The sequence below is a fragment of the Argiope bruennichi genome, chromosome 3 (genome assembly GCF_947563725.1).
Source record: "Argiope bruennichi chromosome 3, qqArgBrue1.1, whole genome shotgun sequence".
Taxonomy (NCBI): domain Eukaryota; kingdom Metazoa; phylum Arthropoda; class Arachnida; order Araneae; family Araneidae; genus Argiope; species Argiope bruennichi.
Window position 1 is genome coordinate 101,219,699 of NC_079153.1, and position 25,355 is coordinate 101,245,053.

Consider the following 25,355-nt stretch of genomic DNA (forward strand, 5'->3'; position numbering starts at 1 on the left):
GACATGTGTGATTGTTTACAAGTAAAGTTTTCGTTTTTGCCGACCGTGCTGTTAGTTTTGATTCGATATTAACGGATAAATTTAACGAATTTATTGAAATTGAAAGTTTAACTAGTAAACAGGCTTTTAAAATAAAATTATGCTGAAATTTTGAGATTCAAATGAAATGCAATAAATCTGCTTAAAATTTTTTAAAAAATTTATACTTTTAAACATGGGACGAATTTTAAAATTAATTAATCCTTCAAAAAACAGTTGGTCTAAAATCTTACATCGTCTTAATTTCACACGCTTGCTATTTAGCTGTAATAAATTTTTGGTAAGAAACTTTGTTTTGATGTATTATACTGTATATCTGTGAAAAAATATCAAAGGCAAAAATAAATTATTGATTCAGTAGTGACCTACCCTGACCGATTTTGAGCTAATTGGTATATTTTTAAGTTGCATCGTTCAAGTTTAATTATGAATTTGATTTTTAAAAAATGAAGTTCAGATATTTTGGTTACTATAATCAAACATATTCTATAAATAGGAATCAAATATTAAAGTGGATCTGAGGACACTTTCCAAATTATTTAAGAAGAAAAATGTAAAAAGACTCTTAGAGTACAGAAATTTTCAATAATTTCCTTCAGTGAAACCTGGATGTTAATAATTTTTATACTTTCTTTTCTTTTCCTTTAATGTGTTGATTGAAAGTAATATTTATAAATTCTGATTAAGTCAAGTTGAGGCTGAATTTATTAAATGTGCATATATTTCCATCTGAACTTATCAAATTAATATTATATTTTATTAAATTGTAGCTGAAAGATAGCTTAGCAAACTTTTATTTTTCAAAACTCTATTAAGGAAATTTTCTTTTAAAAATTTTAAATACTATTTCACTATCTTTATTATGAAAATTTTTTATTCACTATTTATTTATTATTTCACTATCTTTATTTCTAGTGACGAATTTCTTTTATATGTGGTAGATGCGAGTGAACATATTAACTTTTATCTAATAAGATCTGATCTTAAATATCTTGTCAATAAAAGTTGTCTTATTGAGGGTATTGATAAGAACCTTAATACAACAACTCTTATGCAAGTTCTATATATATCAGTCTTCCCTGTTCTGAATTTCTATGATATTTATAAGAGTGGTGGGCACTTAAAATCATCACTAAATACATCTAGTGTTCTCATAACAAGAAACAGTATTAAATTTCCATTATTATTGATATTCTGAAAGCTATGAATACAATTAGATTATCATATTTTGCAGTTTATCACTTTTTTTAAAAATTGGGCTACTTGTGCCATATTATTTAGTTTATGTTTGTCTGCAACCCAATTTTTCCAGATAATTCTTATTCACCTATAATATCGGTTCTTGTGTATATATATTTTCACATTAGTCTTTTATATTGTGAATTATCTTTTCTTTAGTATAGTGCATAGACAATGTCTGAATTATATCTACATTTATAGGATGCTGAATTAACAAGTGATGTTAAGAAGAATATTGAATTCTATTGGAAAGATAAAGTAAATCAGCATCCTGTTGAAAAAGTATGTATTATATTTTCTTTTTTAAGTTAAATTATGCACTTTTTTTTAAAATTCTGATACTATTCTAATTTACTGTTAAAAAATATCAAATTATTTTATTTATTCTGAGTGATGACTCAGTTATTCATTTCTTTTGAATTTGAAATCTGCAAGTAGTTTTTTCCTTTATATGTATTTTATCAAATTATTATCTCTGCTATGATGTTATAATATGATGCAATACAATAAACTGCAAATTTTACAGAAATGTTATTAGTTAGAAGTGATATATTTTATGTTATTCTTTCATAAAATTCTAATTAACTGCCAAAATAGATTCTTTATTTGAAGGATCATTTTAAGTACAAAAATTACTGAATCTCTAAATAATTAAATATTTAATGATTATTGTATGCAGATGTTTCTATCTCATTTCTTTCCATTTATCTGTTAAATTTTATCTGTAACTGAAGAAATATATAAATATTTTGCTTTTTTTATATATAGTAAGAAATTAAAGTTATAATTTTTTTAGTAGTCTCAGTGTATATGGAAGCTTAGAGAGAGATTTGCCAGCTTAGGTGTTGTCCTTATCATCTGACTGTTCTTCAAAATAACAATGCCTGTCTTCAAACTATCATAATTTAATTTTAAAACAGGATTTAATGTAATTAAACTGATATTTGGAATCCTAAAAAGATTTCTTTTAACTTGTATCATTCATTACTGCTGTAAATATTTTTTATGATTGATATTTCTTTTATTTTAAGTTATTTTTTTTTAGGATGCACAGAAGTATTATTTGCTTTCAATGTTTCCCTATCCTTCTGGTAATTTACATATGGGACATGTCAGAGTTTACACAATCAGTGATGCTCTAACTCGCTTTTTCAGAATGAATGGCAAGAAGGTAATTGAAATAAGTATTATTTTTGTTATAACTTTTGTTAGTAATTTTATCTTATATGTTCAAACTAAAATAATTTTATTTTCAAGAATTTTATGAAATAACAAAAAGGTGGAAAAATGGGCACTGTTCAATAACTGGAAGAGCAGTTGCCATCAGATGATAGTAAGATCAATGACATATTATGAAAAAATTATGAAACAAATTTATAATTAACCTTGTAAACTAAAATTGATAGTCTCAGCACTTGCATTTTGGCTGAAAACTTACTGAAATATGCATCAGTGACAGTTCTCCATTAAATAAAAAATTATCAAGCAGTGTAAAAAGAATGGTATATTATAAAAACTGTTGAAAAATTCTTTTGCCTTCTGCCAATAAAGCTTACTGTACGTGGTTGCTGGCATTTATTTTCCATTACAGTCTTTTAATTTAAAAAGTGCTAGTCACTTTATAGCATTTGCAAATACTATATTTATTTTGAAAGAATTAGTTGTAATTCATTTGTTTTTAAAGTGTAATTTTACTTCTAAAGAACTAAGATAGTTCAAAAGTTTCTCACAGTTTTCTAAATAACTTGATTATTAAAAATAAAAATTTGGATTGATTTCATTTATAAATTTGTACCCAGTCAATTATTTGGTATATATGGGACAAAATATTCTTGAATTTTTGTGGTTTTAGAAAAGATATTTGTTTTATATAGAATATTAAAAAAAAAACTTGCAATAAAATATGTGGATTTAAATTCTTTAAAAAAATTCTGAAATAATTTTTTGCTTTTTTAAAAAAAAATTATGAACTTATATTCAGTGTCTCAACTTGTCTCAAATCATTCAAGTTCTGTAACTTGCTAACAAATAGCAGTGCAAAGCCCCATGCAGTATTGTCAAAAAGAGTTCCATCATTCATAAATCATTGTACTGTGGATCTCATATGGTGCATGTTGGTAGCTTGACAATTTGTGTTCTAGTGACCTCATTTCACCCACTTCTGAGATCCTAATATGAATAAAAAACTTGAATGAAGATGGGAAATTTTGTTTGAAATTTAACAAATATGACACAGATGTGTTTGCAAGCAATTTGCAGTGCTGCAATTATTATTAACTCAAAGTATATAGAATGACAAACAGGATTCAAGTGTTAAAACAAATTTCTCTAGATTATAAGAGACCCAATATGAATTGCAGTAAATGCTTGGTTGTTTGTTGAACTTCAAAATAATTAGAATTGTTGGACATATTTAAGAAAAGATGGAATGCTATATTTGGAAATGTTGTATTGAACAGCAAGGAGGTTACTTAGAAGATGCAAATATGTCCCTATTTGTAAATAAAGCAGTTTCTTGACAACAACACTTGTCTCAAATCTTTTTGTATCCTTTGTATAATTTAGATAATATGTTTAAATGAATTAGTTTGATTAAGGTTATACATCCAATTGGTTGGGATGCCTTTGGTTTGCCTGCTGAAAATGCTGCTGTGGAGAGAAATGTACATCCTTTTGATTGGACCATGAAGTAAGATATTTTTACTGTTTAAGTTGAAAATATTTCTCACACAGAAAATATCTTCTTTTTAAAAAAATGACTAAAAATATACAGAAGCAGATAAAAGATTATAATATCGTTTTTTCTGTAATGAATTAATTCACCTATGAAATTGTTCTATGATGTAGCTCACTGTTTCCAATTTGTTAATGCATCAATAAATATAATTTTTTAATTATACTAATATTTATTGCTTTATCAAAATTAACATCTTCAGCTTCATTATTTAATTTTTTGATCTATCTTTAATTACATGCTTCCATATTTAGTTTCATAGTATTTGTTCATAAATTTATGCATGTTAAATTTTGAATAAACAATTGCTAAACATAAATAGAGCTACAAAATGTGCTTTTGATATAAGTGACAATAAATAATTTTAAATAACAGTTATAAAAGAAAAAAGAAATTTTGTGGCATAAGATTGAATGTTTGCAATAATTTCAGTTGCTATTCTGTTTTAATCCTAGCTAGTGTATCCTAAGCTATAATTTATTTTCTAAAAGGTAATTTTGAATGAAAACTGAACAATTCAAATTTCTGAATAGTTTATTCACTTTTAAAGTTGATATGAATTTTAAAATATGAATACCATTTATTCATTTTCTGTTATTGCTATTTTTTTATATCCCTTAATTAAGAATCTTATATTCTTTTGGTCTTATATTAAAGAGTCAAGAGTATTGTTTGTCAAGATTGTGTGTGTGTGTGTGTGTGTGTGTGTGTGTGTGTGTGTGTGTGTGTGTGTGTGTGTGTTACAATAATGTTTATTTTCCTTCTTTTTTGTCTTTTAAATATAATTGCATTTTATTTAAATTTAATGATTTTATTCAAGGTATTTAAATATTTTATTTCAGTAACATTGAAACTATGAAAAAGCAACTAAAAGATTTCAATATATGCTTTGATTGGGATAGAGTAAGTATATCTGGAAAAATAATTTTTTAATATACTTTTATGAAGTATAAATTTTGGCAATTTAGGAAAGTTATTTTTCATTATTTTTAATTTTATTAATTATTACAGGAGTTAAAAACATGTGATGCTTCTTATTATAAATGGACTCAATATATATTTCTCCTGATGTTTGAACATGGATTAGCGTATAAAAAGCAGGTATAAATAAAATATTTTAACCTAAATCTTATACAATGTTTGATAAAATATTGTTTGTGTTATATAGTTTCATTATCATAGTGTTATTGTATTAAATATTTTTTTTCCTTTCCTATTTTTGAAAACGAAATGTTGTATCTGCTATTGTTTGTCTATTATATGTTGTATCTGTAAGGATGTTTTTATTCAAGAGTGATCAATTATGCAAGAACAGTTACATATGCAGTAATTTTTCGAACTTGATGCTCTATTTTACTTTGTGCTGGAGCTAATAATTCTACATAACAGTTTCTACATAATTCTACTCATAAAATGTAATGATTTTTTATGATAATGATAAAATTCATTTTATTATATAGTGAATAAAATGAAATACTCAGTTCAAGTAATAAAAAATCAAATTGGCATTTTTATTATAAATCACCCATGTGTACTATAACGTTGTGGATGTGACATCATATCTACATGATAACAAGTGATTCTGTAGTAAAGTTTAAGAAATGTAACTATGTATCAAGGTACAAGATTGAAGATATATTAATCATGAGAAGTCGGAAGAGAAGTGCCGAGTTCAACGTAATTGTATTTATTATATCAGTATTGTTTCTCCAGGGCCTTCCTCTCCATTTCAAAACTTTCTGCCTCTTAGCAAATACACCAATCTTTTTGAAGGCAATTTATTAAAATTTATCTAAAAGCATGACAGTAATGGTTAAATCCATATTTTACATAAAATTAAAATGGTTTCATATCATTAATAAATGTTATTTTGGGAAAAAATTAAAAGTCTTTTTCCATTGTATCTTTAAATTTTTATTCTCACTAAATATTCAATATACTTTTATTCTTAAATTTATTTAAATGAACTTCTTTACATGTATTATTTGTTCAGGCACTTGTAAATTGGGATCCAGTTGATCAAACTGTTTTAGCTGATGAACAAGTGGATGAAAATGGATTTTCTTGGCGTTCCGGCTGTAAAGTAGAGAAACGGCGATTATCTCAGTGGTTTCTTCGGACTTCTGAATTTTCAAAGGTTATCTTTTCATTCAATATTCTTTTCTTTTAAGAAATTAAGAGATATTATGGCATAAAATTTTTAACATATAAAACATAAAATTTATAACATATAGGAATGTGATAGAAAAAATTTTGATATTACGGCTATTAAAATTTTAAGTCTCATTAAGAATTGTCTTTTCTATAATTTTTTTTGTTTTGCATTCACAAATATTACAGTTTTTTTGAACGTATGTAATTATAAATTACAGTTTCTTTGATATTCTAATACAAAGAATTAGAATATCAAAGAATATTATGGATATTATCTTTCATGAAATCAAATATTGCACAACCACTGTATTAAAGCCTCCAACAATAACCTTATCTCAACTATCAAAACTAATATAAAATAAGTTAATATTATATGCACCCTCATTTAGATGTTACAATACCTGACAACGACTAATTATTTAATTCTTTTATTTCCAGATACTAGTTATATGCTATAGCACAATGAAATCAATATAATTTAAATGAAGCTTTCAATTTTATTTTAACTTCTATCATAAATTAATTTTTTCCCTGGGATTCATTTTTTTTTAAATTAATATTTTTTTCTATAAATTTATGCATTAAATAGTATTTAAATGTATAATTATCTAGACAATATAAATAACTCATCTCTATTTACCTTTTTCTTTTATTTAGAATTTATATGATGGATTGAATGATCCAAGTTTAATAGAGTGGAGAGATGTAACTAAGATCCAGCAGCACTGGATAGGGGAGCCTGATGGCTTCATAATTCATTTTGATGTATTTCATAAAAATGAAATTTTATCAAAGGCATTAACAGTGTGGACCAATACACCTGAATTATTGTATGGTGCTGCTTTCATTGGAATCTCGCCTGATAATCATTTTAATGCATCTGAATATGGTGGTGGATCTACTATTAAAGACCATTGCTTAGATATAACAGTGAAGCATCCTTTTACTGGAAAGCTCTTGCCGGTATTTGTTTCATCTAATTTAAATCATAGTCCTGCTACAGATTCTTGTTTAGGTAAAATATTTAATCTTAGAATTATTATCATATATTTATAAATCTGTTATATATATGGAGTATGAATGTATGTTGAGAATAACCTAAAATAGATTATAATTTATAAAGCATAGGAATTTTAAAAATTTTAAACATATATTTTTGCTGAAATTTTGAAAAAAAAAAATAATTTATTTATTTTATTTAGACCAGTAGTTTTGTTTTCAAATATGCAAAAATAAATAAATAAATATTAATGGAGCAGCTTTGTACCATTGCTATGAATTGATTTAGAATTTTATTAATTATTATGTAAGTGTAAGGTTTCTTGTATTATGGATAACATTATATGTTATTTTAAATTACATTAATAGGATTTTGAAGTTATCATTTTTTTTTAAAATTAGTTTTAACTCTACATTTGTTGATACTTCACATACATTTTGTTTGAAAACTTCATTTTATCATTTATTTTGGTAGTTTTAGAATTAAAATATATTAGTTAGTGCATTTATCTGACTCTCAGTTAAGCTTTTGTGTATTAAAATTGCCAAGTAAAAAATATCTTATAAAATATTATTTTAAATCTTGTTTATAAAATATTATTATTTTAAATTATTATTATTTTTAAATCTTTCATTCCTAAGTATTTATGTTTATCTATTTATTTTTGTATTTATATGCATAAACTGTTTTTAAAGTGCATAAATCTCCTATTATCACATTATTTGATTCTAAAAGATTGGTTATTGAAAAAAAATTAACTGTATATTTTTAAAATTTTTGCTTTTATATTTAAAAAATAATAAATTGCTATTCTGTCTATCATATTTTATAATCCTTTTAAATCAAAATTCATTTAATAAATTTTCTCTATTTTATTTTTAACAAACAATCATTTTTTAATTTTTTGATTATTTTTATGAAAATAATTTTTAAAAAAAGAATTTCTCATTTGGATTAATTTTGAATCTTTTTATTCTGTATTCTTTATTTTTCTTCTGCATTTGTCTTGATTAAAATGGATATAATAACATTTTTAAAAAAATTTTGTGAATTTTAGTCAAAATAGTTTTATAATTATATTCTGAAGCTGCTTTTCCTTTGAAAATATGCTTGCTTTGAATTTTTATTTTTGTTTTTGTTATTTCTTAAGGCTAGTAAAAATATTGATATGATTTCCTAGGTAGCATAACGTGTTCCACAATATTGTGCAATATTATATAATAATAATCAGTATTTCACAAAATTATACAATATTGCAAATATTTATTAATGTCATACAATATTGTACAATATTTCTGTGCTACTAGGGATGGAAACTAAAATTTAACACATGATCCTTGTAATTCAAAATCATATTATGGTTTGCAAATTTAAAAAATAATTATAACAAAATGTGAAACCACTGCTGCAGAAAACGTTGGTTGTATGAAAGCCCAACACATAAAATGCAAAAGAGTTTTCACATAAATATCATATTTAATATTCATCATTTAAAAAAAATGAAGCAAGAAATTATTTAAAGAATCTTGAGCTTTATTGTGCAGTAAAAACAGAAAAATGTGTTATGTGTAAAACATAAACTGAAGTTATTATTTATTAATAACAAAACAAATTTACACTTTAAAATTCAAATTAAAATTAATTGCAATCTTCTTTTAAAAAATTCAATGCTAGAATGCAAGTGGGTCTATAGGGCTTTGGAGGCCTATTTTCTGAGATAAAAAAATTGGGAAAATTTGCAAAATGGTTTGAGTTTGTCTCCATAGGTTAAGTAATTTTTCTTCACCTTTTATGTGTTATTTAATTCTTGCAATGTCTTGTATTCCTGTTGTGAATTCTTGCAATGTCTTGTATTCCTGTTGTGAATTCTTGCAATGTCAATAAATTCTTTCATAGTGAATAGCCTTCCCAATGCAGTAGGCTCTTTGCAGATATCTGACTTGAGGACTGACAGATTAGTGAAAACGCTAGATTAGTGGAGGCTTATTAAAAAAATGCATTTTAGTCAAGCAACCTGTGTTTAATGTTCAAAATATTACTAAATATACAAAATCGTATAAGAAATTATGCTTCATATTATAAATATTATGAAATACAGTTAAAAATGTGATATCTACCTATTTTTTAGATTGCATCATAATCACAGACTTCTTCATACAGCATCATGTTTTTTTATCTTTCATATTTTTTCCTATTCTTTTGAAAATACTTGAATGTAAGAGAGGCTAGATGGTTTCAACGCCAAATTTTTGCAAGTATATTGTGTTTTATCTAATTAATTTACCCAAATCATATAATTTATCATCGAAATTTTTTTCTATCTTCAGGTATTCCTGTCAATGAAAATATTCAGCACTTAGATTTTGCAACAAAGCATAACATTGATATTATTGAAATTATAGATGAAGCTTCAAACTGTCTCAGAAATTCTGATGAGGTATTGATTTCTATACCATTTTTCATATATTAATGATAAACTTTGATTTAAAAAAAATGAATTAACTGTCTAATTATTATTATATGTATATGTAAGCAAGATTTTATATTAATTGTAATATTATTTTTTATCAGTTTTCAGGTATGGACAGAAAAACTGCCCGAAAAAAAATTATTACTAAAGCTGAAAATAATGGAATTAAAGTTTACCAAGCCAGCAGAAAGCTGAGAGATTGGCTTATTTCTCGTCAACGATATTGGGGTACACCAATACCTGTCATAAATTGCCCAACTTGTAAAGTAGGAATTCATTTTATTTATTTCATATCGTTAACAAATATTTAAGATAAAGCAAAATGGAAAAGAGTAGAAACAATAAAATGTTCTGAATATCTAAAATTATAAACATAATTTATGCAGAATTTTGAGGTAAAAACTATTATAGATTAATATTGTTTTTAACAATAGAAAATATTCATTGTGGTCTAAAAATTAAGCAGTAAGCATACATACACACACAAAAGATAATACTTCCTATACAATAATGTGGATGAAATTTTTCTTAAGCCTTTCTTTTTCACTCAATAAATTATGAATTTTTATTCAAATAATTGCATAGTTTTTTATTATCAAATTTTTATCGGTAAAACTATAAAAAAATTATTTTTATATGTATATATTTATTTTGAAACATACTTTTACTTAAAACTTGGCAGTTTTATGCTTTTATTTAAATTTCTTTAATAATTTATTCAGGGTTGCCTCACCACCAAAAAAACAGGGAAAACCAGGAAAACACAGATAATTTAAAAATTGTCTTTAAAAAAACTAGAAAAAAGCAGGGATATTTGAAAACTTACATAAAAATAGGGAAAATACAGGGAATTTTATGCTTCGTAGTTATATTTTTTCCCACCCAAAAATTGCTGATCTCTAAAGATTGCAAGAATAAATAATTGTAGTCCTAGCTTCCAAAAATGAAACAATATCATTCACGATTGTGTAATGCGAAAACTTGTCCCTTTTCTCATTACCTCTTATTTCTGTGCAGGTCATTCCAGTTTTGATTTGTGAAACAGTTGTTCTATATCCATGACATTCTCGAATTGCAGCTAATGAGCATACGCGAAAGAATAGAATACATTTCTCTGGCAGGATTAGTACCATTCAATCTTCGGAAGCAGTGCAGTGGTGTTTAGTCAACCTTACTTAAGTTTATTGATTGGTTGTTTATTATTTGAGAAACTGTGAGCTTATTCAAAGCAGATTTGTGAATTATTTTAAAGCAATGAGCTTTTCAAACTCTGTATTAATACAAATTGGATGAATAAAAAATATCAATTCTGAATTTGCTGTATATGTTCGAGATGTTCCTCAAAATTCATTTGTTGCTTACTGTTTGCTTAACATTGATGATAAGCCTGAAATATGGGAAAAGAAGATGATAAGCCTGAGTAATATGGGAAAGCAGGCACTTACTAGTCATGCCAAAAGAGGAACACATTCAAGATTGCTTGCCAGTTCAAAAGTGTCATCATTGATGCTGCACTTAATGTCTAAAAGGAATGACATGTCAAATCTTGAAACGTCAGATTTACTGTCCGTAAATAATGCCCGAAATCAAGAACAATTATTTAATACTGAATTTTTATGAACATTAAAACTTTTTGTGTCACATTTGTCCTTTAATTCATTCAATGATATATCGGAAATATTTTTACTTACATTCACAGAAAGTGAAATAGCTAAAAAAATGTACATAAGACCATATCGAAATGTTCTATCTTATTTGTTATGGATTAGGTCCATTAGCTCCATGAAACTGATGGTTAAAAAAATCTGCAGAAGTTGTATAATTTGATGCCTAAATTCTTGAATTTTCAAAAATGAACAAATAAAAAAAAAAATCTTACTTTGTGATGTTTTTGGTTAAGTAATTTGCTTTGTGAAGTTTTTGTTGTTTTATGTTAAGTTATTTGTTCGTTTAATGATTTGTATCATGACAACAAAAACGTTTTGTGTTATATTTCACCCAAGTCCTTAATTTTATGTGACTTACATTTAAAGAGCATGAGAGATAATATATCCCCCCCTTAATATATAAATTTTATCTTTTTAAATTCTAAATAATAAATTTTTTTTTCTGTATGTAAATATAAACCTTCTTTTAATATGCTATTATTTCGAATAATGTTAAATTGTTGCTTCCTTAAAGCCATATTCCATTATAAATAGCATATGAGGCTCAGATCTTGAGTATACATACAGGGAAAACAGGGAATTTTTTTCCAGATTTCATTGGCAACTCTGTATTTTACTGTATTAAAAATTAGTTTGTCCTCATTTCAAATTCTTCTAGGCAGTTCCAGTTCCAATAAAAGATTTACCAGTATTTCTTCCCAAAATATCTGATTTTACTGGAAAATCATGTTCGTTGAGAAATGCCAGTGATTGGATGAAAGTTAACTGTCCGAAGTATGTTATTGTCTAGTCAAATTCATCATTTCAGAGATTCAGTTATGCAAATATTATATTTTGTTCAGAATTTAAGATATAATTCATAATATGAACAGTAGGAAGAAAATAATTGAATCACAGTTAATCAGTTATTCTGAAAAGATTGACAAATATTTGAAATAAAAGTTTCTGAAAGCTTGTACTATATAATTTACATATTATATTAATTAAAATAGAAATAGTAATATATGAACTATATATTTTTAATTGTAACAATAAAGGACTTTTAAATAGTAAAATATTAATATTTTTAATCTCAGTTTCCGATTTAAAATTCTTTTAATATGCAAGTGATTATTGAAATCCATGATGGTAGATAAAACCTCTATTTATAGATATATTTAATTAACTGTTCTGCTAATTATTTAATATGACAAAATAAATGATAAATAATAATTTGATTTCATTACATTTCTTAATGTTACATAACTTACAATTGTATGCTAAAAAAACTATCATATTTTCACCCAATCTAAATAATTTATTTAAAATTATTAAAAATGAAAAATAATAAGAATTAAATGATAAATATTTCATTAAGAGTTGAAGCTCTGCTACTTATAATAATTATCAATGATATCAAGACAATAATTTAAAAGAATATAAATTATAACTTAAGAAATTCCCTATTTCTTATATAATCTTATTTCAGATGTGGTGGGCCTGCAACTCGTGAAACTGACACCATGGATACTTTTGTAGACAGCTCCTGGTACTTTTTGCGATATTTGGATGTTAATAATAAATTAGAACCATTTAATGTTGATAAAATCAATAATTCTATGCCTGTGGATTTATATATTGGTGGAAAAGAACATGGTAAAAATGATTTATTATTCTATTTCTTTTTTTTTTTTTTTTCATTTCATCAAAGCCATTTGAAAGAATCATGTTTAGTAACGTAACATTTTACAAAATCGACAGAATATTTAAAACTCATATTAATGCCAATATGTTCATTGCATTATTATTTTTTATAGTCATCCTTTGATGCACAAACCAAAGTTTTTCTCTTAAATATATGTATTTAAGAGTAAAGCAACTAAGTTTAGCAACTGCATTTTCAAAGTCATCTAATTGGTCAAAGACAATTAATAGTTTAACTTTTAAAATTTGACTAGATATTTGGTTTTATAAGGTGGTAATATTATTGATTTACTTAAAATCAAACTTTATTTTGTTGATATATTTCTGAAAGATTATTAAATTTAGTTAAGATTAATTATCTTAATAATTGACATTGATGATAAAGTTGACCAGTTTAATAAATAAAACATTTTTTAATTTATTTAAAAGTTTTTATTTTGAAAGCTTTATTTTTTTACTCCTTCATTATTGATAAGAAATTTATAGCCCAGCAACAGCATCACTTGATAATACATGACACACCCTTACAATATCACAATATCATTCCTCTTGTCTGTTTCATGAGTATCAGTCTGCATTCAAAGACATGTTTAAAGTCATTAGCTGTTTAAAATCAGTTTACTGTATTCAAAAGCAGTTAGTGTAGTTTTATAATTAACATCAAATTACAAAAGAAGAAATTTCATAAAAGCATATTTGTACATTCATAGTAGTTAAAAGGTTAATTAAAAAAAATCTTCTAAATAAATGGTATTATATTAAAAAGTTAAAAATGTTTGAATAAAAATTCTCCTAGTTTTGAATGATTTATTCATTGTTTTAATTCATTAAATATGTATTAAAAATATTTAAATTTGATTTTCTTCAAAGTTTTATTTGTTTTCTTCTCTTTTAGCTTCTTTACATTTGTTTTACGCTCGTTTCTTTTGCCATTTTCTTCATTCAATTGGGATGTTGAAATTTCGTGAGCCATTTATTCAACTTCTGATGCAAGGTATGGTTTTAGGAAAGAGTTATCGTGTAAAAGGCAGTGGAAAATATCTTACAAAAGAAGAAGTTGATTTTTCTGGTAAGTTGCAACAAATAGTTGTTTCTTAGTGGAAAGTGATTTGAATAATATTATACAACTTCGGTTTTATTATAAAATACGTCCTCAAAAAAGGTCTACAACTATGTACAAAATCATGATGTATTCAAAACAAGATATCTTAGTGTATTATATTAACAAATAGAATATATACATTTAAAAATTATAGCGTATTAAACATTTGCTCTTCTGGTGGAACTTCTAAGGGAATATTAAGGGTTTTTTTTAATTTATTTATTTCTAATCTGTAATTGTGAAGGAAACCACAAAATTCATATCAAAATCAAAACACCTTTAGCTTTATTTTATCTTGCTGTATTTTTTAGGTGTAAAAAAAATCTTTGTTTAAAAAAATGTATATTTTGCAAGGTTTAAAAAATGAAATTATGGATACTTCAATTAGTGCATGCAAAGCTTTTGGACATTCAATCTACTTCCCTTCTAAAAAATTAATCTATTCCGATTTTAAGTTTTTGAAATTAAATTCTAAATAAAATAGCAAAGCTTGTTTGTTCAGGGAAATTTATTTGCAATAGTTCTTTAAACATAAAATTTGATATTTGAAAGCAATCAAGTTTTTTTTTTTTTTTTTTGGTCATATTTAGCATTTGATACAAAAATACTGTTAAATTTAATTTTTGAAAAGGCTTTGAAGACCATGAATAAAAGAACTTTATTGATGTAATCTAGCTTTTTGATACATTTGTGCTCAAGACTTGTTAATGATCATTCCAAAAACAACTATACATAATAATTATCTTCTAGTCCTTTAGAAATACATGATTGGGATTAATATGAGATGAGATTAATTCAGGGTAATGACAACAGTCTTTTTTTGGTGCCATTTAATTGAGCAGTGACAATATATTAGTGGGGGTGATAAGCATTCTTGCTCAATTGAATAATCCTGTTAAATATTTATATATTAATTTATTTTTAACTATCAAATCTTTCATTAGCTTGACAATATCCTTCAAAATAATTTATATGTTTGTTTATGATAGATTTAAACTGTTTAAGAATTCTAAAGAATGCATTTCATTAGCAATCATCTTATCAAATTGCATGAAATCACGATTTTAATTAATTATGCAATTTTCTTCTGCATGTTTTATGTAATGTTTCATTGATTTTTGCAAAATCTTCATTTTCTTTAGCATTATATGACTGGTGTTAATAAAACCAAAAAGATTATTAGAATAATTTAGCTCACAGGGAATAATTTAGCTTGAAGAAAAATGAAATATGCATTTTCTTCATATTTACATTTTAAACTGATATAAATTGTATGTGCTATGTCATAAGTTAATAAAAAAAAATCCTAGTCATTGACATTTTAATCATTGTTGCAGGCTTTTGTCAGTTGAGAAAAAGAGATTTTGAAGCAAAAATAATATATAGGATAAACTAAGTTACATATTTCAGTTTTAAAAACTTTTTTCTTTCATTCATTAGCTTTGCATACAATGGCTTAAGAAGGATGGGAGTTTATTTTCTGTAATGCCTTGAATTTGGTTGGCAGATGAGTTCTGTTTGTGCTATTATATAACTGAATTGTATTATAACATAGCATACAAAGTGCAAATAGATGCATTATATAAAGGCAATGAACTAAAATATCCTCAAGTTGGAAATTTAATTGATAATATATTGGTTTTAAAACTTATAACTGGAAATTTTCATTTTTGAAAAAAAAAAAAAAAAGAGGGGTGATTATATTTTACTATATACTATGCCAACTTTTCTTTCTGTTAATAAATCATTTATAATCTCATATCTATTTAATAATTAACCTTCACAAAAATTTGCTTATTATTTATTAAGTTATACTATCAGATTTTTCATTTAACATTTAAAATGAATAAGGTATTTTTAAAAAAATCTTCTGCTTCCTTTTATTATTTTATGCTTATAATTCAAAAAGTGTAAAATCAAAGAAATTTAAATGATCAGTGTAAGTACTATGTTTTTGAAAATAAAAATAATAATATAAATATTTTATAATGCAATTATAATAGCTTTAAATAATATTTTTCAGACAAAGTTCTTGTGGAAAAATCTTCTGGTTCAGTGGTTCTAGAAGAGTGGGAGAAAATGAGTAAATCAAAATATAATGGTATAGACCCTCAAGTACGTACCTCACAAAATTACTGCATATTTAGAGTTCACATAAATGTTCTTTTTTATTTCATTTGTTTTATTTTATTTCAGAATAATTTCTGGACTTATGATTATTTAGGGATTTTTCTATTGATGTAAGGAATTTCATATTACTTTATATATATTATTCTGTATCTATCTAGAAAGTTATTGAAGAGCATGGAATAGACACTACTCGTTTGTTCATATTAGGCAGTGTGGCTCCTCAATCTCCTAGAAAATGGAATGATGAATGTAAGTTATGATTTCGGTAATATTATGAAACTAGTAATTCACTTATGAGTAATCATACAGCCTGATATGATATATAGCAGAAATGTGTGAATAACTTATTTAAGACATTATTGAAAAAAAGATAAAATGTCGGAAAGAAAAGTGTAAATGAGCTGAGATTTCATTTGATCTGTTTTTTTTGTTTTTTTTTACATCAAATTTATATTTCATTCTAATTTCTGTTATTCTGGATGATGAATATAACTTCCATAAAATGTGTTTGAAAATGAATTTTTAATAGATAGAAAAATTAGAGGTGTAAATATTGTTTCAGATTTTATTGTTTAAAGAAATAATCACTCACTTTACTAAAATAAATTTATTTTATATAATTATATATTTGAAGTTTTCATAAGCTAATTTAGCATCTAAAAAGTTAATATTATTCTCTCTGTTAAGGGGCTTACTATACTTTAATATTGAATGTTTCATACTTTAGCTTTGATTTTTGGATTATTTACCTGAGTTTTTTTTCTGTATTTATGTAGCAAAATTATCTGCTTTTTTTTGTCTAGTTTGATTAAATTTAGATATGTATGCATTTTTTTAAAAAATCATAAGTGATTATTTTATATTAGAATGATATATACAAAAAATATTGGTATTTAATTTTATAAGAAATGACCCATCCTTTAGTAGATCAAAAAAAAAAAAAAAAAAAAAGCTTTATTTTCTGAGCAGAAATTGAAGAGTTCTCTTTGATTTCATAGCTTTAATAAGCATAGTGCTCATCTAAGCATAGTGCTCAAGTTTTAAATTACTAACACTTTCAATAGAGTTTTTGTTTTTCAAATTTTGTATTTTGCTTTGAGAGCTCATAGTTGATGTATTTATTGCATGAGTGTATATATGAGGAAATACATACCTCATATTTGTCTTTTACTCTTAAAAGGGAATATGCCATATACCTATTTTATATCTATTTTATTTGTCTAAATCTATTAATCTATTGTTATCTGCATTTCGAGTCATTACTCATTTATATTTCACTGACACTTCTGAATTGCTTGATCTTTTTGATAATTTTTTTAATCATATCTATTTTTTATACATATTAATTACTTTCTAAATGGCAAATTCTTTCTTTTTCCTTTGTAGTATTTCCTGGTATAAAAAATTTTCAGTGGAGAGTTTGGTTAACTGTTGCTGACTTTATTGAACAGAAGAAGCTCAATGACTTGCATGAAAAACTTTCCTTGGAAGAGATACAAAATTACGAAGAAAAGGTCCATAATGCCCGGAATTATTACACTAAAAAAGTATGTGTGCACTTTATTAAGAATCAAAATTCAGTTGTTAGGAACTTTAATATAGCCAGTAAATCAAAGTCATTGCTGTCTATGATTCTATTAATTGGAAATAACTAGTTTACAGTTGGAATGGCAAATATTTGCCAAGTTTCCAGAAAGTATGTGTAGTAGTGAAAATGCAGTTTATACATTTGGATTATTTACCTGAGATTTGGATTAATACCTTTATTGATATGACATAAATATTAACTATTCATAGGTATTTTATAATTTTTATTACAAAAAAATATAGGCTTTCTTTTTGATTACAAAAAAAAATACAGGCTTTCTTTTTGATTACAAAAAAAATACAGGCTTTCTATATGAAACAGTTATTGCAAATGATTATCACATAATGCACATTATAATCATATATTTAAATTTAATTTGCTTAATGGCAATTTATTATGAAAATTGCAGGTAAGTAATTTCCATTTGTTTTATTAATTAAATTGAATGTTCTGTTATAAAATATTACATATTTGTGTGAGAAGGATGTTCTATGATATTCAACATTCATTTTCATATATTTGTGTGATTTCATTTCTATTCAGAAAGCAAAATCAGTATTTTTGTTTGATTTTAGGTTACACATAATTACATTCATACTAGGCAGTTGAGTGTAGTCATTGCAAAACTTCAAGGATTGATTGGAGAATTAAGGGTAAACAGTATTTATATCTTACTGATTTTGAAAAGTATAAGCAATATACCCATTATGAGCTGAATGAATGAAGAATTTTTTTTAAATTTAAATCGACAACTATTTTTTTTCTTGTCTTTTATTTAAATATATGACTACAATTAATAATAAAAATTAATGCTTTTCAGCTAAAGGAATTTATTACTATTTAAATTCCATTTAATTATTTAATATTGTTCTATCATAATTAATAATTTTTTTACTTATTTTAAATAATTACTTGCAGTACTTTAAATAGCACCAATATCATTGTTTGTGACAAATACCTATTTGCTATAATTCTAACTTTTTAAATTAGGTTAATAAAATATTTCAGTTTAAATAGTTTATTTTTCAAAATTTGTGGATAAATTGCATTGTTGTTTTTCAATTACTTTGAAGTTTTCACTAAATCAAACTTCACTTTTTAGCGTCTTCCTAAACCTATGGTCCAAAGTGAAGTCTTTGAGAGTACATTAGGAGTATTATTAATTATGCTAGCTCCAATGGCTCCTCATTTTACTTCTGAACTCTGGTCTGCTTTCTGTAGTGCTGCTTCTGGAAAAGATTCAACATATGATTTAGTAAGTGTCTTTTTACTTTCTGTATATGAAGTATGTAAGAAGTATTATACTTGTCAAAAAATTCAAACTCGAAATTTTGACAAGTCTCCATGTTTCAGACCTTTCTGAGTTCAAAAAATGCATTTTTGACATTATGTCTGTCTGTTAATCAATCAGTCTGTGATCATTATAACCAAAAAAATGCTTTGAGTTGGATAGCCAAAATTTGGTATATAAAATTACGACCAACTTTGTAGATTTCTATCAAATTTTGAAAGAAATTCATTCTCTAGATGTTCAAGTACAAGTGAATTCGACAATTACAAAACGCAAAGAGCAGGGTTTTGGTTCACAAGTTTAGCATTGAAAATATAGATAGATGCCTATCAAATGTGAAATAAATCTGTGAAACTGTTGACCTACTATTGATTTGTACCTCCGCGCATATATAAATGCAATGGTTTAAATCAATTAAATTTGGTATGTGATTTTGTGAGTACTGTTACAGTTTCATGTCAAATTTTGTTGTCCACCATTCAGCAAAATAAAACATTAAAAATGCATATTTTCGCTATACATTCTATAAAAATGCTATATTCAAGCCAAAGGTCTATATTTCGTAACTATTTGTTCACCAAGTAAGGTACTCGCTGCGTTAATCAAGGTCCCCAATTTTATGCAGAGGAAGAGGAATATGGTCTTTTTTTTAAGAGTATGTCAGAAAGTTTCTGGGAGACTACTCTAGCTGGTTGCTACTGTTACTGATAATTTTCTAGTATTTATCATTCTATGACTTTTTTTTTTCTTTAAAGAAATATTTCCAATATAGGCAATTTATAAAACTTGAACTTTCATAGTTTGTTTGTTGTTATTTAGGAAAATATGGATTTAATCAGCAAGTATGTTATGGAGACTCAGTTATTTTTTACATACTAAGATTGCCAAGATTATATAAGTTAAAATTTCAGATGATAGGGAAATAAAATATATAAACATTTTTTATGCAAAATAATCATGTGTTAAACAATATTTTTCAAGTTGACTTGTATTTCATGATAAAAAGGAAAGCTATATTTCTACATGGCCGGAAAGAAACCTGTTTACCCTGACTTTCTATAAATAACAAAACAAACTTCTAACTAATAATTATCCACTTAACAAGAGTAAAAAAAGGAGAGCCCATAAAAAGGAAAGCTGTAAAACAACACTAGCTGTATTTCTTCATGGCCGTCATGTATCTGTTTACCTTGACATGCTATAAATAATGAAACAAATTTCTAATTAATAATTATCCATTTAACAAGAGTGGAAAATAATGAGTAAATATTTTGATTTATGATTTTTAATTATTTCAGAAGTGATGTCAGTTAAAAGGAAATTCTAGTAAAAGGGACTTTCCTGTATCTTATAATTTTAAACGAGCACTTCTTGTGTATACTATGTAAATTTATTTCATATATCTCGGAAATGGCTCTAACAGTTTGGATCAAATTTTATATTTAGATAAGGTTTTGCTTTTTAAGTGTATCTATATTGATGTATTTCTTGAAAAAAAAAATGGGATTTTACTTACACACACAAAAAAAAGGGGGGGAAAAAACTTTTTTTATAACTAACTGTTATAACCTTTTTCTATCTGCTGTCATACTGACACCATCTCGTAAACATCGTCTTGTAAATTTTTGTGGTACTTTTGTTGTTGCCATAAGATGATAACCTATTGGCACCTCATCATTTTGCGAGATCATCAGTTTTTGTGTATGTAGCATTTTCCGGAGTTAAGCAAACAACTATGTTAAAAGTACTTCTTCTAAATAAAAATCCTCGACATACCTGCAACCTAGTATGAAAAGAAGTATTAGGTTAAGACCAGATTTCACCATGGTAGAACTGAGCGTAAGCTCAAAAATTTAAGTAATGACAAATAAACTGTAAAACGAATATCGTAATATATCAGATTGTTTCAAATAACGTTTTAAATTAAGTGTATTCATGATTTTTTATATTTAAATGATCATTTCATATGTAGGTAAGATTGAAAAATATTCATATGTGATCAGTATGTAATTCGTATCTAAATATTTTCTCAAAAAAAAAAAAGCACAATTCCCCCCCCCCCTCCAAAAAAAAACTGCTTAGCTAAGCTTGGTTTTCCAGGTATATTCTTTCTATGTAATTTGGTGAAATGTGTCAGTTGCTGTTGATATTATTTTAAGAAGTTATTTCCAATTGTTTTTAATTGTTATTTGTTGCCTTAAGTTTCAAATACCTTTTATGATTCTCTACTGGTTTGTATAAAACTATTGTATTTTTTTATTAATTTAAACTAAATTAAAAACAACAAAAGCATAATAAGCATCATTACTAAATAATTTTTTAAAGAATTTCTTTCAGTTCTGGAAAAAAAATTAAATACATTCTGAAAAATGAGAATTATTCTTAAAAATGCTAAATTTAAGAAAAAATGTAGGAAAGAATTAATTTTTAGAAGAATAAGAAATTGAAAGGAATTTTTTTTCCTTTACTTAAAAAGAATTTCTCAAGCGGACTTGTATTTTAATCATAATATTCATCTTTAAAGAATATCTTTATTGCTTACTAGCCGCCGTTGGCGACCAGCCGGTTCGCCAATCTTAATGCTCGTTAAAATTTTAATAATTAAATATTTTATGTCATTCCGACTTTAATAGCTTCTTCATCAAAATATTTTAAAACTACAAACTTTGATAGTCATATAATTCACTGATAATATTATAAAGGCCTTCAGTCATAACGTAATATGTATCTCTCTAATTTTCTGTTAGCTCCCGTAGAATTTATACTTTTAATTAAAGTGGAAATGATTAGTCTGTAATTAATATAATAATATTTTTTACTGAAACAAAGCATTTTTTTTATAATAAGATTACTGAAAACAGAGTCACTGAGCATTTAAACCTTATGGGTACTAAAAAATATCTTTCTCAATTTATGTAATATCTCATGAATTTGTCAACAAAATTTTGATAACATCATCACATTCATCATGAGTAGATCGATTAATTAATAATGTTTAATTTTAAATGCATCAAACACTAAGAAAATAAACAGAGTCAATTAAAATAATCGGTCGAAAACAGGTTAAAAAAACTACTTAAAACTATTAATGTTTTAAATGCTATATAAAACTTAAACTTATATAAGCATATACAAAAAATATATAACTAACATAAATACAATTTAATTACAAAAGCATACAACTAACCTAAAAAGAATTTAAATGAAGTCCGCATCCGTTGAAAATAGTTGTCAACAATCAGAACACAATGCGCATGCATGAATTTTCAACGCCAGTCATGGTAATGCTTGAATTTTTCTACCCCAGTTGGGGTAACGCTATGCAAATTAGAAATTTTAAATTTCCTTTATTCTGTTTTATTTTAATTCAAAAATACTTGAGAATGAATCTGAAAGATCGATTAATTAACAAGGTTTAATTTTAAATGCATCAAACATTAAGAAAATAAACAGAATCGTTTGAAATAATCAGTCGAAAGCCTAACCTCATTAGAGTGGGAAGAAAAACTGAAACCTTACTCATTTGGCGGTGGGGAAATAAAGATTTTTTTTTTTTTTTTTTTTTGCGAGAAAGTTAGTTTTAAATTAATAATTAAAATTCTAATTGAAAATTCAAAAAAGGGACCACAGATGCACATATCAGACCTTCAAGGTATACATGTACCAAATTTGATAACTGTAGATCAAACGGTCTGGCCTGTAGAGCGCCAACACACGCACACATATTACGCTTTATTATAAGTATAGATTATAAAGTATAATAAAAGATAATATATCAATACCCTTATTTAATTTTATTACATTTTGAAAGAAATATTCCCTCTCCTCCATTCTTTAATAGTCAAATGACATGTGCAAATTCTTTTGCTTAGCAAAATATGTTAAAACATTTTTTTTTTTTTCATATATTAAAACATTGTGTTTTCAATTTTATAAGAAAATAGTATGAATCCAATTTGTAATTGTTTTTTAATATTATTTTATTTGTAGTTATTATAATTTTGAAGACTACAATACTAACATTTTATTTTCATTATTAATTCCATTATTTTTAAATAATTTTTCTACTATTTCTTTCTTAATTATGACTTTCTTTTTATTGTAGACTAAACCAGTACTACATCAGAAATGGCCTGAAATTCCAGTTGATTGCCCCATGGAAATAGTTATTAAGGTATTTAATTATTTTTTAATATTTCTTCTGTTTTTAATTATTTTTCATTTAACTATTTTAGGCTTGTTATTTGTCAGTATTCATAGTTCAAATTACTTTCAGAAATTGTTTTAACAGGAATATATTAAGATCAAACAGGGAAAGAAAAGTCAAAAAACAATAATCATTCTTTTATTTTTATTATTACAAGACACAAGTTCATATTTACATATGAAAAATGATGCTTTGTATAGTTGAACCAGAAAACTTATGATTTATAGATAATGTCATATTTTCATAATGTATTATAAGGAAATTTGTTTCCTTTTAGTTTGAAATTTTTCTGAATTAAATCAAGAATCATATAAAGATTTTCAAGTATCATTATGTGTTAACTGTAACATAATCCTATATGGCTGTTATTATTACTCCATCATATTAAATATCTTTAAAGCTGGATATTCACTATCATTTCAATCCACATCAATGTCAGAATTGGGCATGCCGAAATCGATCGTCAGTGTTAAAGAATGTCAGAATTGACATGGTGTGGAGGGAAAGATTGGATATTCAACTTACCCTGAATTTTCATAAAACCCTTTCCCTTGAGTTTTTTGAAATTTGCATTTAATGAATGCATGTGGAGAGGAAGAGGCTTGGTTAACATAGTGAGATTTATTCTAGAAAGCAAAGATTTAGGCATTTGAGCATAGTTCATTTTTAGGGGTCAAAATGAAATTGTCATGGGATACTCGTGAATGACCAACTTAAATCTATGGTCTAAAAATTGGAATAGATGATTATCACCACTCCATTGACATGTTGTGAATGACGGACTTGAAGTGACGTGAAATTTATTGCGATGAGAATTTCATGGTTTTTATTCCATCTTTTAGGAACAGATTCTGTTTTAAATTAAAGTAATGTAATTATTATTCAAGACCATACTTTACAAAAATTTGCTTAATTTTTTTCACCACTCAGGATTACTTATTAAGAAAGCAGTTGTTGTTAGTTCCATATGTTCAATGCTTATGGAATTTAAAGTATATAGATTTTTAAATTCCATATGCATGGACATTTGGAATTTAAATCGATTGAAGGGTGAAACATATTTATTATTATTCTTTGATAAATGATGATTAAAATTTTTCTTGTGTAATCACAGTACCTTAACAATTTTATTTTCATTTTTTGTAACTTTTGCAATCTTTTACTTTTTAAAAAAAATCATTTACGTTTAAATTGTCAATATTTTATGCATTATATTTTATTCAAGTATCACAGTCAAAAAATTGTTTTGATTATAGATCAATGGGGATGAAGTTGACAGCATACCCATTGCAAAGAATGACTTAGAAAAGTTATCTGCTGAGAAGGCAATTGAAGCAGCTTTGAATAGGCCTAAAGTATTAGATGTTCTACAAGGATCAAAAATTAAACATGCTAAGTACAAAGCATGGGACAATCATGACTCTGAGATAAATATAGTTTACAAACCTCCTGGTAAAAAGGCAAAAAAATCAAAAGCTTCTAATGTAGCATAAGCTATAAACTAACATGATTGTACATAATGTAAATTTTGTATGACATTTTTTAAACATGCTAAAAATATTTAAATTATTTAATAAACCATTATAAATTATTATGTTGTTTGTATTTAAATTTCTGCATTTTGGAATTATTCTGTAAAGAAACGAACTTGTGAAGGACATGCAGAAATTCTTTATGTTTAAAAAGAATTAGGGATTTTTATAAATTTAAGAAATTTTATATGTTAATCTAACATGTTCCTTTTTATCTCTTCATTATTGACAATATTATTTTTTTAGGTAATAGAATAACATTTCATTAAATGGTACACAATTTGTTAGCAAACACATTCCACAAATACTAAATATTAGTTTATTTTTTTTATGTTATCAATCATCGTGTATTTTATTATTGATGATGTAAAAGTGTTAATTTTATGACATCTGAATATTTGATTGAAAATGAAATTTGTTTACATCCTTTGATAAAACTTAATGTGTCAAATTTGAATAATAAAATTGTTTAGATTTATAATTAAATAATTTTATTAATATATATACAGTGACAAAAAA

At 25.3% G+C, this 25,355-nt stretch overlaps 1 protein-coding gene across 1 annotated transcript; it reads left to right on the forward strand.

Moving 5' to 3' along the window:
* Positions 1 to 36: 36 nt before the first annotated feature.
* On the forward strand, positions 37 to 24,895 carry LOC129964142 (probable leucine--tRNA ligase, mitochondrial). The gene is made up of 20 exons (XM_056078839.1): positions 37 to 319; positions 1,480 to 1,560; positions 2,324 to 2,449; positions 3,876 to 3,967; positions 4,855 to 4,915; positions 5,024 to 5,113; positions 6,006 to 6,149; positions 6,824 to 7,181; positions 9,494 to 9,603; positions 9,738 to 9,902; positions 11,962 to 12,077; positions 12,772 to 12,938; positions 13,882 to 14,055; positions 16,112 to 16,203; positions 16,377 to 16,467; positions 17,605 to 17,765; positions 18,382 to 18,459; positions 18,909 to 19,061; positions 23,203 to 23,271; positions 24,561 to 24,895. Exons 1-20 carry the CDS (start codon positions 215 to 217, stop codon positions 24,795 to 24,797), a joined length of 2,670 nt encoding a protein of 889 aa, XP_055934814.1. The 5' UTR covers positions 37 to 214; the 3' UTR covers positions 24,798 to 24,895.
* Positions 24,896 to 25,355: the final 460 nt, after the last annotated feature.

Coding starts and splice junctions, on each gene's coding strand:
- LOC129964142 (XM_056078839.1), top strand. CDS start 215: ATGGGACGAATTTTAAAATTAATTAATCCTTCAAAAAACAGTTGGTCT. Junction 2,450..3,875: donor TCAGAATGAATGGCAAGAAG/GTAATTGAAATA, acceptor AGTTTGATTAAG/GTTATACATCCAATTGGTTG. Junction 17,766..18,381: donor GGAATTATTACACTAAAAAA/GTATGTGTGCAC, acceptor GTTTGATTTTAG/GTTACACATAATTACATTCA.